The 17,721-nt window shown below is 48.1% G+C and overlaps 1 protein-coding gene across 1 annotated transcript in view; it reads left to right on the top strand.

The window, feature by feature from the left end:
• The window catches only part of LOC116955748 (transforming growth factor-beta-induced protein ig-h3-like), a 56,548-nt gene that overhangs the window by 5,661 nt on the left and 33,166 nt on the right, over positions 1 to 17,721 (top strand). The window contains exons 2-6 of the mRNA XM_032977030.2: positions 4,396 to 4,494; positions 8,992 to 9,056; positions 10,692 to 10,849; positions 13,830 to 13,964; positions 17,269 to 17,415. Of these exons, the coding sequence (XP_032832921.2) occupies positions 4,396 to 4,494; positions 8,992 to 9,056; positions 10,692 to 10,849; positions 13,830 to 13,964; positions 17,269 to 17,415 (604 nt within the window). The remainder of the gene's footprint in view (positions 1 to 4,395; positions 4,495 to 8,991; positions 9,057 to 10,691; positions 10,850 to 13,829; positions 13,965 to 17,268; positions 17,416 to 17,721) is intronic.

The following is a 17,721-nucleotide window of genomic DNA, read 5'->3' as shown; positions in this document are numbered from 1 at the left end:
GTATAGTGTAGTGTATAGTGTAGTGTATAGTCGTGTATAGTAGTGTATAGTGTAGTGTATAGTCGTGTATAGTGGATAGTAGTGCATAGTGTAGTGTATAGTCGTGTATAGTGTATAGTAGTGTATAGTGTAGTGTATAGTGTAGTGTATAGTAGTGTATAGTGTAGTGTATAGTCGTGTATAGTGTCTAGTAGTGTATAGTGTAGTGTATAGTCGTGTATAGTGTAGTGTATAGTCGTGTATAGTGTATAGTCGTGTATAGTAGTGTATATTGTAGTGTATAGTGTAGTAGTGTATAGTGTAGTAGTGTATAGTGTAGTGTATAGAAGTGTATAGTGTAGTGTATAGTAGTGTATAGTGTAGTGTCTAGTAGTGTATAGTGTAGTGTATAGTCGTGTTGTGTGTAGTAGTGTATAGTGTAGTGTATAGTCGTGTATATTGTAGTGTCTAGTAGTCTATAGTGTAGTGTATAGTCGTGTATAGTGTAGTGGGGTTGGCTCAGGACACGCTGCTGCTGGCAGGACGATGTTGTGTATAGTAGTGTATAGTGTAGTGTATAGTGTAGTGTATAGTCGTGTATAGTAGTGTATAGTGTAGTGTATAGTCGTGTATAGTGGATAGTAGTGCATAGTGTAGTGTATAGTCGTGTATAGTGTATAGTAGTGTATAGTGTAGTGTATAGTGTAGTGTATAGTAGTGTATAGTGTAGTGTATAGTCGTGTATAGTAGTGTATATTGTAGTGTATAGTGTAGTGTATAGTCGTGTATAGTGTAGTGTATAGTCGTGTATAGTGTATAGTCGTGTATAGTAGTGTATATTGTAGTGTATAGTGTAGTAGTGTATAGTGTAGTAGTGTATAGTGTAGTGTATAGAAGTGTATAGTGTAGTGTATAGTAGTGTATAGTGTAGTGTCTAGTAGTGTATAGTGTAGTGTATAGTCGTGTTGTGTGTAGTAGTGTATAGTGTAGTGTATAGTCGTGTATATTGTAGTGTCTAGTAGTCTATAGTGTAGTGTATAGTCGTGTATAGTGTAGTGTATAGTCGTGTTGTGTGTAGTAGTGTATAGTGTAGTGTATAGTAGTGTATAGTAGTGTATAGTGTAGTGTATAGTCGTGTATAGTGTCTAGTAGTGTACAGTGTAGTGTATAGTCGTGTATAGTGTATAGCAGTGTATAGTGTATTGTAGTGTATAGTGTAGTGTATAGTCGTGTATAGTGTAGTGTATTGTCGTGTATAGTGTAGTGTATAGTATAGTATAGTAGTGTATAGTGTATAGTAGTGTATAGTGTAGTGTATAGGCATGTATAGTAGTGTATAGTGTAGTGTATAGTTGTGTATAGTGTATAGTAGTGTATAGTGTAGTGTATAGTCGTGTATAGTGTATAGTAGTGTATAGTCGTGTATAGTAGTGTATAGTGTAGTGTATAGTAGTGTATAGTGTAGTGTATAGTCGTATATAGTGTATAGTAGTGTATAGTGTAGTGTATAGTCGTGTACAGTGTATAGTAGTGTATAGTAGTGTATAGTGTAGTGTATAGTAGTGTATAGTAGTGTATAGTGTAGTGTATAGTAGTGTATAGTGTAGTGTATAGTGTAGTGTATAGTGTAGTGTATAGTAGTGTATAGTGTAGTGTATAGTCGTGAATAGTAGTGTATAGTGTAGTGTATAGTGTAGTGTATAGTCGTGTATAGTAGTGTATAGTGTAGTGTATAGTGTAGTGTATAGTAGTGTATAGTGTATAGTAGTGTATAGTAATGTAGCGCTGGAGTCTGCCACCAGGGAAAGGGAGATCTGGACCGCCCTGCTCAACATGCTGCTGACGCAACACTCGCCAGGACAAGCGGATTGAGAACCGAAAGAATTGAGAAGTGAACGAATAGTCTCATGTAGATGCAGGTTCCACTGGTTCTTCACGTTCTGCAGATGTAGATGCCACGGATTCTTCATGTTCTGCAGATGTAAATGCCACGGGTTCTTCATGTTCTGTATATGCCACTGGTTCTTCATGTTCTGCAGATGTAGATGCCACGGGTTCTTCACGTTCTGTATGTGCCACTGGTTCTTCACGTTCTGCAGATGTAGATGCCACGGGTTCTTCATGTTCTGTATATGCCACTGGTTCTTCATGTTCTGCAGATGTAGATGCCACGGGTTCTTCACGTTCTGTATGTGCCACTGGTTCTTCATGTTCTGCAGATGTAGATGCCACGGGTTCTTCATGTTCTGTATATGCCACTGGTTCTTCATGTTCTGCAGATGTAGATGCCACGGGTTCTTCATGTTCTGTATGTGCCACTGGTTCTTCACGTTCTGCAGATGTAGATGCCACTGGTTCATCGCGTTCTGTAAATGCCACTGGTTCTTCATGTTCTGCAGATGTAGATGCCACGGGTTCTTCACGTTCTGTATGTGCCACTGGTTCTTCATGTTCTGCAGATGTAGATGCCACGGGTTCTTCATGTTCTGTATATGCCACTGGTTCTTCATGTTCTGCAGATGTAGATGCCACGGGTTCTTCATGTTCTGTATGTGCCACTGGTTCTTCACGTTCTGCAGATGTAGATGCCACTGGTTCATCGCGTTCTGAAAATGCCACTGGTTCTTCATGTTCCGCAGATGTAGATGCCACGGGTTCTTCATGTTCTGTATATGCCACTGGTTCTTCATGTTCTGCAGATGTAGATACATGGGTAATGGCACAAAACAACCTACACAATCTATTGCGCGGCGGTTGAACTTACGACTCTCGATCCGAACAGGCAACTGGACATATGGACAGCTTTGTTCGTATCTCTGAAAGTTTGTGAGTCGAATGTCCGTAAGTTAAGGAGTACCTGTAAATGTATATATGAAGGGGACATTTTGTGCTTATATATTTTATACAATTAACAGGAAACTGAACTCGAATTATTTCAAATAGCACCGTGGCCTTAAAAGTAAATATATGTGTATATATAATAGACGACGTTTTGGGCAATGGCCCTCGTTGAGAGTACATTTAAAAAACACTGCAATGAAGGCCCGTTACCCAAAACGTCATCTATTTTGCTTTTATTATTTTCAATGTATTATTTTAATTTAAAAAAATATATTATTATTTTTTTCTATCTACGTGATTCTACCGAAAGAACCAAGAATATGTCATCCATTATAAATGTGTTATTATTTATTTATAGGCCACGGTGTTATTTGCAAGAATTAATTTTGAGTTCATTGTTAGTTGTGCTTGTGCTCAACCTTCAATTGAGCAGCAGCAGCGTGGCCACAAAAGTTCAGACACATGGTTATTTCATTATTCTTTTTTGCATTGGCATTAGAACAGTGTCATTGTTTATTCTTCAAATTAATATTTCATCTAATTATCATTGCGAATATATGTGTAAAGTTTCCCCTTCCTTTTCAGGTGACGTTGAAAAATGGAAGTCAAATGAAATATCCCCTATGCGATTTTGTTAGAATAAATGTAACCCGATGTCTCCTGACTATATATATACACACATATCCAATTTTTTAAAACTATATTTTATTTCATTTTACCAAGTAAGGCCCCTTAAAGCTAAATAGCTATCTTCCTAAAGCGACCTGGCAATCACAAAGGATTGCTCGGCGAAGTGGCTTGATGTGAATTATTTTACAACAACCGCTCATTCCTGTCTGCCTTGCAGCATAGACGACAGCACCCAGGGCCGGATGAAGGCGTGGGGGTGGGGGCTTTAGGGGCTGCAACCCAGGAGGCCCTCCCCCACCTGGAGGGCCTCCAGAGATTGAAGTGAAAAGCGATTTCGTTTGTGGACGCTGAATTGTATTTGTTGTTTTTCTTTAACTTTGGTTTTCCTTTTGAAAATATTATACCTGGGGGTGGGGGGGGGGGCGGGGGGGGTGTCCTGACAGTACCTGTAGCCCAGGGGTCTACATAATCTTAATCCGGCACTGACGACACCCATTAATTGACGCGCGTGACCTTTGTGCGAACAGGGCAACGCGGTGGCTGGGAAAATGTTAACTCCCTCGCCCGGTATGCAAGGTGGTCGTCAGTGCGATCCCCGCCCTTGACGATGCCTGTTTTACACTTGGAGTCTGCGTGTTCCCTCTCCCCGCGGTTACGGATTTTCCCCTCCACATTCAGAATCGACAGTCACGCGTTTCAGAGTGCCCGGCTGCTGCCGCGGGTGTCCACGTGACGATGATAAGCACGAATTTATTGAGCCATCAATTTGTGACAGCAATTTGACGCTTCTGAAAACAAAGAGCTACATGGCTTACCTGGTTAAAAACGTTCTTTAAAAAAAAATGCGTTTAGGAGGGCACGGTGGGGCTCGATGACTGACGGATAAGAAATTAATAATGATCGCTGGGGGGGGGGGGGGGGGGGATTTTGTGGCACTGGCCACAGCCCAAATGTGTGTAGCGTGCAGATGGCGACCAACAGCATGAAGACGTTCTACTCTTCCTGCCAGACGTGGTACCGCAAGATGGTCTGTGGCAACCCCACGTGAGTAACACCACCCCCATCACCACCACCACCATACCATCACAGCCGCGATTGGTCACTAATGGGCCGTACATAAATGACGTCACGCACCTAGCAGAGCCAGCAGGTACCGTGGGTTGACCGCCCGAGGTGACTACTGGCAGATGCACCCAGCTGTGCCCACCCACCCCTACTGTGCCAACCCCGCTGCGTTTTAGCTGCCCGGCGCTCCGCTCGTTGTTGTGAGCGTCGCTCCTCTTGCCTCCAAGTGCCCAGTGGCGTCCGTCACGAGCCTCCTCTGCGAGAGGTCCGACCTTGACACCCCTCCGCTCACGCAGACATAGACACCGATCGGGCACGGGGGGCGTCCATACATGACGTCACGCACCTTGGGAGGGGGGGCGGGGTCAGACATTTGTGACGATGTGTGACGAGGGGTGGGGGGGGGTTTGAGAAATGTGACGTCACATCAAAATGCGCAACTTTAAATAAATATAGACACAACGCGTTCTACTTAATGAAATAGACTTTTTTAAATAAATGTTTTTCTCCTACGACATCAGAGTGCAGCGCCGCATTAAATACGCACTACCACAATGACAATAGTTTAAAGCGATTTGAAGCGTGTTTTATTTTCGGGGGGGGGGGGATGGTGGTGCAGATCTTTGTGACGTCATATTTGAGGGGGGGGGGGGTCTGTGTTTTTGTGACGCCGTGTGACGATGGGGGGGGGGGGGTCAAGAATCGTAAAGAAATCGCGTGACGTCATTTATGGACGGCCCCATGCCCCGTTTGCCATCAAGATAATGAGCTCAGGACGGCGCTAGCGATGTCCAGTGATGCGATCGTGGCCATAGGATCGCTCCTCACATGTCACGTGACATCAAAGGCGCCGCCTCGCCTAAAAAATGGCGAATAGCGAGTAACTTTTTTTTTGATATTTAACAGCGGCCAGGATATTGAGACGACGGGACAGTGTATTCCGGTTTCATCCACTTTAGGAGTCGTCAGTAAGGGCCGAGCCACCAGGGGCTTTGGGGGTGCTGCGGTGGCTAGGAGATGTTAACACCTTCGCCTGGTATGCAGGAGATCGTGGGTTCGATCCCGACCCTGACGATGCCTGCTGTATATTTGGAGTTCGTGTGTATCTCTCTCATCATCATCAAGGTTGCTAGGAGATGTTAACTACCTCGCCTGGTGTGCAGGAGGTCGTGGGTTCGATCCCGACCCTGACGATGCCTGCTGCTGTATATTTGGAGTTTGCGTGTGTCTCTCTCATCATCAACATCACGGTGGCTAGGAGATGTTAACTACCTCGCCTGGTCTACAGAAGGTCGTGGGTTCCATCCCGACTCTGACGATGCCTGCTGTATATTTGGAGTTTGTGTGTCTCTCTCTCTCATCATCATCAAGGTGGCTAGGAGATGTTAACTACCTCGCCTGGTGTGCAGGAGAACGTGGGTTCAATCCAGACCCTGACGCCTGCTGCTGTATATTTGGAGTTTGCGTGTCTCTCTCTCTCTCATCATCATCATCATCATCAAGGAGGCTAGGAGATGTTAACTACCTCGCCTGGTGTACAGGAGGTCGTGGGTTCGATCTCGACCCTGACGATGCCTGCTGTATATTTGGTCGTGTCTCTCTCTCTCCCCGTGATCGCGTGGATTTTTCTCCGGGTCCTCGGGTTTTTCCCCTCCACATTTAAACTGGCTTAGCCAGCGGGCGAGGGGAAGAGGGAGCAGGCCCATGTGGGATGATGTAATGCGCCTCACTCTTAATTTAGTCGTTGGGTAAATTAACCTCCCATCACCTCCGCCCTAACCATTTTATAAATTAGCGTGGCGGCAGAGAAAACGGTGGTGGTTAGTGACGGTGATTTTTTTGTTATCGTTTTTTTTTTACACTTTTACTTTTAATTACTTCGCGAAGGTGGTGAACCGAGCCTGCGAATGATGCGAAACCACAGGATCGGGGAGGGAAAAAAAAAAATTGAAAAACGAACGCACGCAGGCTGGGCACGATCGCCATCCGTGCATTGTTACTACTATTGAAGTTAATTGTTCGCAGCTTGTCCACCCTGGCGCCACAAGTACTGAGAGAATGTTTCTGAATATCACTCACGCCTCTGTCACCGATACGAATGATCCTGGAACAGATTGTTTGGCGACGCTGCTAGCTGCCTCTTGCATTGGCAGCGCAAGCAGAAATCATTATAATAATTATCATACAAAAACTGAACACGTTGGTCAATAACAACACTGGTTTTAAAAGAAACATATATAATAGACGTTTCGGGCAATGGCCCTTGTTCAAAGTAGATGGACCATTACTCTAAACGCCTCCTATCATTTTTTTATTTTTTTTATTTTTATACCACAGTGTGGTTGAGGAACGTGCTGTTTTTTTGTTGTTGGTGTTGTTGTTGTGTTATCCCCTGAGACAAAAGCAGCGGTCTGTTGTTTTAGCTGCCCGAGATCAGATAAAAACAACAACAACAACAAAACCCTCACTCTTGGCCTAACTGGGTTATAACCGGCACCGAGAATAACATTTTAGTCACGTGGGACAAAAATAAGCAAAAAGAACGATCGACTTGTCCGCCGAGACCAATCGTAAGTGAACGTGAGCGCTTGAGGCGGCCGATGTCACGCCTGCCGGATCGACGGGCGTGCGATAGCGTGATCCACGGGAGTGGTGGTGCAACAGTTAGCGCTACGCTCCGCAACCCGGGATTCCCGAGCTTCGATCGTCGCCGGTGACGATTGTCGCACAACTCGGTTCTGGGCCTCGCCTAGGTCGACTCAGCCTCAAATGAGTACCCGGTGCCTGCCAGGTTTGTTGTTTTATTTCTTTCCCCCCCCTCTCCACATATAGAATCGACACCGCGTGTCGAGAGTACGCGTCCGCTGCTTTCAATTCCCCAGTGATGGCGGCGAGCCACGGTATCACGGGTGGACAGGTCGCTTCTGAAAAAGAGCTACATAACTCAGTGGGCCTTACCTGGTGAACATCACAATTGGCGTAGGCAGGGCCGGATCAAGGCGGGGGGGGGGGGCTTTAGGAGCCTCCAGAGATTGAAGTGAAAAGTTATTTCATTTGTGAACTGCTGAATTGTATTTGTTGTCAGCCATAAAAAAATTGTATTTTTATTTTACTTTGGTTTTCCTTTTGAAAATATTACTGGGGCGTGTCCTCACAGTACCTGTAGCCCAGGGGCGTAGGTATAGGTAGGTCAAGGCAGACAAAAGGGTCCGGGCATGGTTGATGGCCACCCACCCCCTCGGGTGCCGTGCCGGCCTTCACAGAGGTGTTGCTTGCAAACAGCACTTGCCCCAACGGCCCGCGATGGCTACACGGGTGGTCTTTGCCTTTGTCTTTCACAGTGACCGGTGAAAATTTGCAGTCCTTGTGGTGAATTAAAGAGAACAAAAACACAACTGCCAGCATTTACAGGACACATTGGCTCCTAATTCAACGCGGGAACGCGTGAACAATAGCCCCTTCTGTTCTGTAACGCGCTCGACGAATTAAGGTTGACGAGACTGATCTTCGAAAAAATTTCGCTTCAAACGGAGCCGCTAATTTCATTAAAAAAAAAGAATAAAACTATCTGGGAATGGCCCCAGATGCATTGGCAATGAGCGCTGCGAACCGTTTGGTCCTGCGGGGGTCATTTTCACCGCAGACGCTGGCCGACTGCGGTTCAGCCCCAACACCACGGGGGCCCCACCGCTCAGTAGGGCTGCCGTGGCCACGTGGGGGTGTGCGTTTGGCCAGCCTCGGCAGGAAATAACAACAATTCCCGCGAGTGGCACGGATGGATGTGTGTACGTACGTGTGTCGAACCTCTCTGGCACCGAACGTAGCCAATCCCGCTAGGAGGTCGTGTATGTGGGACTTCTTTTGCGCCGTACGTAGCCAGCCACGCTAATGTATGTATGCTGAGGTTCTTTTGCCGCCATATGGAGCCAGCTGCGCCGATGCCATTGTATGTACGTGGAACTTGTTTCGCGCCGTACGCAACCAGCCGTGTTAATCGGAGGTGCTGGGGATTAATCGGAGGTGTTGGGGACTAATCGGAGTTGTTGGAGACTAATCGGAGGTGCTTGGACTAATCAAAGGTGTTGGGGACTAATCGGAGGTGGTGGGGACTAATCGGAGGTGTTGGGACTAATCGGAGGTGTTGGGGACTAATCGGAGTTGTTGGAGACTAATCGGAGGTGGTGGGGACTAATCGGAGTTGTTGGAGACTAATCGGAGGTGTTGGGACTAATCGGAGGTGCTTGGACTAATCAAAGGTGCTGGGGATTAGTCGGAGGTGTTGGGACTAATCAGAGGTGCTGGGGACTAATCAGAGTTGTTGGAGACTAATCGGAGGTGCTTGGACTAATCGGAGGTGTTGGGGACTAATCAGAGGTTTTGGGGACTAATCGGAGGTGTTGGGGCTAATCGGATGTTCTGGGGCTGTCGTAGATGCTGGGGTGGCTTATCGGAGATGCCTTGTCCCGTTTCTTTCAGCACAATCACCTACGAGTGCTGCCCGGGCTACCTACCAGTGGAGGGAGAGAAGGGCTGCCCTGCTAGTAAGAACTTGTGCCTTTGCACCCACTATTCACAACACGCAACTTGACTTTTTTTAAATGTGTTTTAAATTGTAACTCCAGACAAACCCTCGGTGTAAAGCACCAACCGTGAGCACGCAGGGAGGTGCCGAGCGGCGAGGGGACGCAGAAAGTCCGCGGACAAAAGCCACCAGGGTTCAACACTCCTGGGTTTAAGGAAGGGTGGGAGACATCCGTACGCTTTCGCGGCCAATATTGTGATTCGTGATTAGTTTCCTCTCGGGGTTAGGTACAATGTCAATTTGGTTCAACACGTAGGCTTTCGCGACCAATATTAATAATAGAGGTTTTGCGGGTTAGATCGCGTATTCATCTATAAATGCGTCGTTAAAACCCGCCACCACCCGACACAGCCAATTAGTAAGGTTTGTCACGTAAACAAAACGTGCCAATTCCTTACTTGTTCAGCACACCGGTTGTGTGTTGGAGAGTAAACCCACAACAACGTTTACACAACAACAACTAACAGCATCATCAGCTGGATAGCCATAGTTGTGGAGAAATCCACAACTCTGGCTGTTTCGATCTTAAATATAGGTGGAGGTAAATGCGACGGTCGTTACTTTGTGAGCCAATCAGGTGTGAGGACACAGAGGGGAGTGGGTTCATGTAGCTGTAAAGACTGCAACCAACAGACCACTCTCACCTGAGATGGCGCCATGTAAACGGGCAGTCGGCGAGTGTGTCAAACGAAGCCTCTGATTGGTGCAGAGAGGCCTCAAAGAAGATTGGCCAAGGGCCAGTGGAATTGAAATTTGATAGGTCGAAAAATTCAAACGTAAAAGACGGGAGAATCGAGGGTTGACCGTCGGGGTGACGGTTGACAACCGTTCGAGAAGAAGGACGCCGATTGGCTGAGGGAATTGGGGGGTGAGTGAACCTTCTAGAAAGGGGGGGGGGGGGAGGCCTCGAGGGATATAAAAGGGGGAAGGGGCGGCTTGGGGAGAAGGCGAAGTTGTTGTTGTGGTGTCCACAACACATGGCTATCTATGATTGCTTTGGCGTCATTCGTGGCTCGTGTCATTTCTAACGGCGACTCCTCCACGATCACCGCCGTCGGAGCTCCGACTAGCAACGACTGCGGTGCGTAGGGTGCGGGAAAAAAGTTCAACACGCACTAACGACAGAGATTCCCCCGTGTCGCCTGTAACATACTGGTGGCGCGAGTGCTGTTAGCGAGTAGCACCCCTATGAAGGCCGGCACGGCACACGAGCGGGTGGGTGGCCAGCACCACGCCTGTCCGCCTTTGTCTCCCCCCAGTGGCGATGTTTACATGCTGCACCAGATACTCATTTGAGAACCGAGTCGACCTTGGGGAGGCCCAGATAATCGTCATGGGTGTTGTGCCGTGAGCGAGAATCGAACTCAGGTGGCCGGGTGGTGCAGCGCACTAACCACCGTACCACCGCTCCCCATACACATAGACAAAGATCCCCCGTATAGCCTCAACAGACCCTCGGGGCAAGTGCTTTTAGCGAGCACACCCGCGCACACCCACGCACGCACAATATAGCGGATCGAGCGAGTTGCGCCGAGGATGCCACCCCAACCCACCCCACCGTCCCGGCCACCGCCGTGTCCCTCCACCACCGCAGTCCTGCCGCTGGGCACCATGGCGGAGACGCTGGAGGCCGCGGGGGCGACCACCACCATGGCCCACATGGAACAGGCCGACCTGGGCAGCGTGCTGGCCGGACGCGCCGCCTTCACCGCCTTCGCGCCCGACGACAACGCCTGGAAGGGGGTGAAGATGGTGAGGGGTAGCGTGGCACGGGTTGAATGTTACCTCCCATCGCGGGGCCTGTAGCATATGTTATAATAAAGGGGCCCTAGATAACCAAAAAAAACAACCACATAAATATTAAAGCACGCATTTTTTTTACTTGCATCGTAAAGTAATTGTACTTTGTCATTTGCTGTACGGCTAGATAATTACGTGACAAATCGCTAACCTTAAACACCCAGCCGTTCGTAAAAGTTGAAAGCGGTATAGTTCTATAGTAATAGAGCAAGTGCAGAATCACTGAACCGGAATTGATAGCTTGAAAGCAGTAAACGCGGGGCCCTTGAAAGTGCGGGGCGCGTAGCATTCATAGCTACTTTTGCTACTAGGATAACAGTGTGTAATAACATTTTTTTTTCATGGGTAGTAAGTGTTATTTCCTATTTTCATATGCTCAAAAGTACAGAAAATGTATATTATTGCCCACAAACTTTGCTTTTCTGACCAGGACAGTGATATTTTGAAATGTACCTATTTTCCAGAACATTCCAGATAGATTCAGTGCTGAGTAAACTTGGAGAAACTTCTCGAAAATTCTAGACCTTTCCAGTAATATAAATAGTAGTATAAATACAGGAGCCTTAAGCCCACCAGTTCAGTTTAGTTCCAGCTGTCTAAGTGTATACATATCTGCATTTTTCTGAGATGGAATCAAGAGGCTGCAAGCATCCGGCAGACGCATTTTGTCAGCGACCAATTCATCAAGACAAGAGTGAAAAAGTACTCTTTGGGACAGTAGGGAGACCAAGGCACACTATCACAGGCGGGACTGGCCACAGCGGACCGAGTTCTCTGTGGGGAGGAACAACGTCAAGTGGGAGCCACTGGTGGACCCCCGGAAGGTGCTGATGCCACCATTGCACATCAAATTGGGCCTTATGAAACAATTTGTCAGAGCTGTAGATAAGGAGTCGGCAGCCTTCAAGTACCTTCAAGACTTGTCTGAGGCAGAGGTCAAAGCCGGTGTCTTCGTCGGACTACAGATGAAGAAGATCCTGAAGTGCAATTAATTCCCCAAGAAGCTCACGAGTAAGAGGAAAGCGGCTTGGAACAGCTTTATCGCAGTGGTTTGTGGCTTCCTCGGCAATCATAAGGTCGAAAACTATGTGGAGCTGGTTGAGACTCTGGTGAAGAACTATGGCAAAATGGGCTGTAGGATGTACCTCAAAGTCCATATCCTTGATGCTCATCTTGATACATTCAAGGAGAACATGGGAGCGTATTCGGAGGAGCAAGACGAGCGCTTCCACCAAGATATACTGGACTTTGAACGCCGCTACCAAGGACAGTATAACGAGAACATGATGGGAGACTACATTTTGGGGCTGATTCGTGAAAGTGATTTACAGTATAATCATAAATCTCGAAAAACTACTCACTTCTAAATCTTTTGTAGTCATTTTTGTATCACTTTAGTATAAACACATGTTATTTTTGATTCATATGTTCTTTTTTTCTGATCGGAGGTGCTGGGACTAATCGGAGGTGTTGGGGACTAATTGGAGGTGTTGGGACTAATTGGAGGTGTTGGGACTAATTGGAGGTGTTGGGGATTAATTGGAGGTGCTGGGACTAATTGGAGGTGTTGGGGACTAATTGGAGGTGCTGGGACTAATTGGAGGTGTTGGGACTAATTGGAGGTGTTGGGACTAATTGGAGGTGTTGGGACTAATCGGAGGTGTTGGGACTAATTGTAGGTGTTGGGGACTAATTGGAGGTGTTGGGACTAATTGGAGGTGTTGGGGACTAATTGGAGGTGCTGGGACTAATTGGAGGTGTTGGGGACTAATTGGAGGTGTTGGGGCTAATTGGAGGTGTTGGGACTAATTGGAGGTGTTGGGGACTAGTTGGAGGTGTTGAGGACTAATCGGAGGTGTTGGGGACTAATTGGAGGTGCTGGGACTAATTGGAGGTGTTGGGGACTAGTTGGAGGTGTTGGGACTAATTGGAGGTGTTGGGACTAATCGGAGGTGCTGGGACTAGTTGGAGGTGTTGGGGCTAGTTGGAGGTGCCTTGTCCCGTTACTTTCAGCACAATCATAAATCTCGAAAAACTACTCACTTCTAAATCTTTTGTAGTCATTTTTGTATTACTTTAGTATAACTGCATGTTCATTTTGATTCACATGACTTTATGAGAAAGAAAAGAGACAAATTCACCCGTTTTCTCATTGAAAAAGGCTCCTAGCATAAATTTGCACGTGATGAGCCACTTTGTTTGACGAAAATTGGTGGCCGGGTGGCTTTTGCAAAATCGCTACATAGCTTCGTGGGCCTTACCTGGTAAAAATAAAAAATAAATGTCTTGTTAAATTTTAGTTGAGTTTTCCCCCCTCCACATTGAGAATCAACATCACGCGATTGGAGTATTTGGCTGCTATAAATGTCTGCATGATAAGCCACTTCGTTGAGCTATCACCTGGGGCCAGGTCGCTTCTAAAAAAAGACCTACGTGGCTCAGTGGGGCCTCACCTGGTAAAATTTAAATAGGCATAGGTATATGTAGGTCCAATGAGTACCTGATGCGGTGTGTAATAAACATAGCCACTGGAGAGACAAAGGTTGGCCGGGCGTGGCGCTGGCCACCCACCTCCTCGTGTGTTGTTCCGGCCTTCGTAAGTTGCTGCTCGTTAACAGCACTTGCCCCAACAGTCTGTTGAAGGCTACACGGGCGACCATTGTCTTCGTTTGCCGCAGACCGGGTTAGATCAAACATTTACATTACCTGGTAAGATAAAAAAATGGTTTCTCTTTATTTGTATATTTTTTTGATGTCATTCGTTGTTCCTATACCTTGCGTCGCCATTGCATTGTTTGTTGTAACGTTTCTGACCACCCCCCCCCGTCCCCCGTGCCCCCCTTACTGAGACATCCGTGACCAAAGCAAGAGCTTTAACGGCTCATCGGCATTCCTCCGGGCATCAACGCGCACAAATATTCCGATTGCGTAGAGCGAGTCGGAGATCCGAGACTCCATGTCGTACTCGCTGGTCGACCGCCGCCTCCTCGGGAGGGACCTCAAGCACGGCATGACGCTACCGACGCTCAAGGAGGACGAGCTGCACGTCCACCACTTCCCCAACGGGGTGAGGGCACCGTGCGCCCCGCCACACGCGCCCCGCTCACCGCTTTACGCTCTCAACTCCCTGCTCACCGCTCACAGCTCCCAGCTCACAGCTCTCCGCACCCCAATCACCACTTCCCCGCTCACCGCTCACAGTTCCCCATTCACCACTCGCCGCTCGCCGCTCTCCACTCTCTCCGCTTTCCACAGGCGAGTTATCCTGGGTGGCTAGGAGATGTTATCTCCCTCGCCTGGTGTGCAGGAGTTGGTGGGATCGATCCCGACCCTGACGATGCCTGCTGCTGTATATTTGGAGTTTGCGTGTCTCTCTCTCATCATCATCACGGTGGCTAGGAGATGTTAACTACCCCGCCTGGTATACAGGAGATTGTGGGTTCGATCCCGACCCTGACGATGCCTGCTGCTGTATATTTGGAGTTTGCGTGTCTTTCTCTCATCATCATCATCACGGTGGCTAGGAGATGTTAACTACCCTGCCTGGTATACAGGAGATCGTGGGTTCGATCCCGACCCTGACGATGCCTGCTGCTGCATATTTGGAGTTTGCGTGTCTCTCTCCCATCATCATCATCATCACGGTGGCTAGGAGATGTTAACTATCCCGCCTGGTCTACAGGAGATCGTGGGTTCGATCCGGACCCTGACGATGCCTGCTGTATATTTGGAGTTTGCGTGTCTCTCTCTCATTATCATCATCATCACGGTGGCTAGGAGATGTTAACTACCCCGCCTGGTATACAGGAGATCGTGGGTTCAATCCCGACCCTGACGATGCCTGCTGCTGTATATTTGAATTTTGCGTGTCTCTCTCTCACCGTGGTCGCGTGGATTTTATCTTCGGTTCCTCCGGTTATTACCCTCCATCTCCGATTAGAACGGTTGGCTACGTCCGGTGCGAAAGAAGTTCTACATACATACATACACACATTTAGAATTGTATTTATGTTTGTTGAATTTCTTTCACACCGTACGTAGCCAACAGGTCAAATCAACGTGCGTTTAGAGTATTTGTCTCCTGCTATAAATGTCCACATGATGATAAGCCACTTCGTCGAGCTATCATTTGTGGTGGCAAGGTGGCTTCTGACAAAAGAGCTATACGAGCTAGCTAAAAATTTTTATATTAAATACTTTAATTTTAATTCATAATTGGTATAATTTGGGCCGGATCGTAAAGTTCACAAGCAAGCGACGTTACCCGACGAATTGTGTACGCTTCGTTGGGGTATGCAACCAGCCTCATCAGGCTTAGTCTCGGTCAGGCAATCTGCACCTAAAGCTGATTATGGCTGGTGACACCGTTCGCGTGACCACCAAGACAACAACAACAACAACAAAATGACCTTCCACCCCACGTGGGCGCCTCACCCCTCCACCCGATTTCTGACAAATCGCCTGACGAAGCCGGTTGCGTTCACAAGCGAATTGTAAATGTCGTGCGTTCACTCCCGAGCAGCCGGCCAGTGTGCTGAAGCGGTAACGAATGCGGCGCGTTTTGTTGACGCGGCGAAACCTCACGAGTCGGCCGCGTCGTGCGGCGGCGGGTATCACGGCAGCATTTGTACTTAAGCGATCTGGCCCGGGGAGAAGAAAACAACAACAACAACCACAACAACAACCACAACAAAGTTTGTCAACTTGCCACCGCGTGTGATTTCAAAAAGAGAGAGAAAAGAAAACAAAAATGACGCGGCGCTTCCGACTTTAAAAGTCGCATTTCCACGAAACGCTTCGACCGTCGATCCTCCCGCGCCGCTCAAAGTGATTCTTACCACGAGTTGTTCCGAGCGGAGGATAGCGGCCCTGAGAACGATTGCTCAAGGGCAATTTGTCGATTTTGACTTAGAAACTTTCGTGACTGCAGGAGTTCACGTTCTTGGTTCTTTCGGCGAAGTCACGTAGATAGAAAATAAAAATAAAAGAATCAAAATAAAATAAATTTAAAATAAAAAAAATAAAAATAATAAAAGCAAAGAGACCCACGACGTTTCGATCGCAAAAAAAGCGGTTCTTCATCGCCTGATGAGGACCGCTTGTGTTGCTGATGAAGACCGTTGTGTTGCTGATGAGGACCGCTTGTGTTGCTGATGAAGACCGTTGTGTTGCTGATGAGGACCGCTTGTGTTGCTGATGAAGACCGCTTGTGTTGCTGATGAAGACCGTTGTGTTGCTGATGAAGACCGTTGTGTTGCTGATGATGATCGTTGTGTTGCTGATGAGGACCGCTTGTGTTGCTGATGAAGACCGCTTGTGTTGCTGATGAGGACCGTTGTTTTGCTGATGAAGACCGTTGTGTTGCTGATGAGGACCGCTTGTGTTGCTGATGAGGACCGCTTGTGTTGCTGATGAAGACCGCTTGTGTTGCTGATGAGGACCGCTTGTGTTGCTGATGAAGACCGCTTGTGTTGCTGATGAAGACCGTTGTGTTGCTGATGAAGACCGCTTGTGTTGCTGATGAGGACCGTTGTTTTGCTGATGAAGACCGTTGTGTTGCTGATGAGGACCGCTTGTGTTGCTGATGAGGACCGCTTGTGTTGCTGATGAAGACCGCTTGTGTTGCTGATGAGGACCGCTTGTGTTGCTGATGAAGACCGCTTGTGTTGCTGATGAAGACCGTTGTGTTGCTGATGAAGACCGCTTGTGTTGTTGATGATGATCGTTGTGTTGCTGATGAGGACCGTTGTGTTGCTGATGAAGACCGCTTGTGTTGTTGTTGATGATCGTTGTGTTGCTGATGAGGACCGCTTGTGTTGCTGATGAGGACCGCTTGTGTTTATGATGAGGACCGTTGTGTTGCTGATGATGATCGTTGTGTTGCTGATGATGATCGTTGTGTTGCTGATGAAGACCGTTGTGTTGCTGATGAGGACCGCTTGTGTTGCTGATGAGGACCGTTGTGTTGCTGATGAGGACCGCTTGTGTTGCTGATGAAGACCGCTTGTGTTGCTGATGATGATCGTTGTGTTGCTGATGAGGACCGCTTGTGTTGTTGATGAGGACCGCTTGTGTTGCTGATGAAGACCGCTTGTGTTGCTGATGAAGACCGCTTGTGGTGCTGATGAGGACCGTTTGTGTTGCTGATGATGATCGTTGTGTTGCTGATGAGGACCGCTTGTGTTGCTGATGAGGACCGCTTGTGTTGCTGAACAAAACCGAGCTTCGATACGAATTCCCACTCCCCACCCAACCCGATACTTATTAACCAGGGCGGCCGCTTTGATTCGAACCGCGGAGCCTCTGAGACGCGTGTCGTGCTTCAAGCCACCGCCCTCCTTTGTGCCCTCCGCCTCCCCCCCCACGGACAGATCATCACGGTGAACTGCGTGCGGATCCTCAAGCCTAACCTGCTCGCGTCCAACGGAGTGGTGCACATCGTTGAGAGCATCATCCCTCCGGCCAGCGCCAGCATCCGCGCCATCCTGGAGAGCGACAGCCGCCTGCAGACCCTCACGGTGAGGGGGAGGGGGGCAGAGGGGGGCAGGGGGGGCACGACCGGGGGCGGTTCGAATCAAAGCGGCCGCCCTGGTTAATAGAGGGTAGGGTTGGGGTGGAGTTCATAAAAACGGGATGTTTTTGTTTTGTTCTCGGGTTAGATCGCCCCCCTCCACTCCTGTTGCCCCCGCACTCAGCGGGCTGTCTCTCTCGTGTGAGCACGGAGACCCATAGACTCACACAGAGACCCATAGACTCACACAGAGACCCATAGACTCACACAGAGACCCATAGACTCACACAGAGACCGATAGACTCACACAGCC

Source organism: Petromyzon marinus, chromosome 61 (genome assembly GCF_048934315.1).
Source record: "Petromyzon marinus isolate PM22_M1 ecotype Great Lakes invasive population chromosome 61, UKy_Petmar_22M1.pri1.0, whole genome shotgun sequence".
Classification (NCBI taxonomy): domain Eukaryota; kingdom Metazoa; phylum Chordata; class Hyperoartia; order Petromyzontiformes; family Petromyzontidae; genus Petromyzon; species Petromyzon marinus.
Note: the sequence above shows the minus strand (reverse complement) of the source record. Positions and strands in the feature narration are given on the sequence as shown.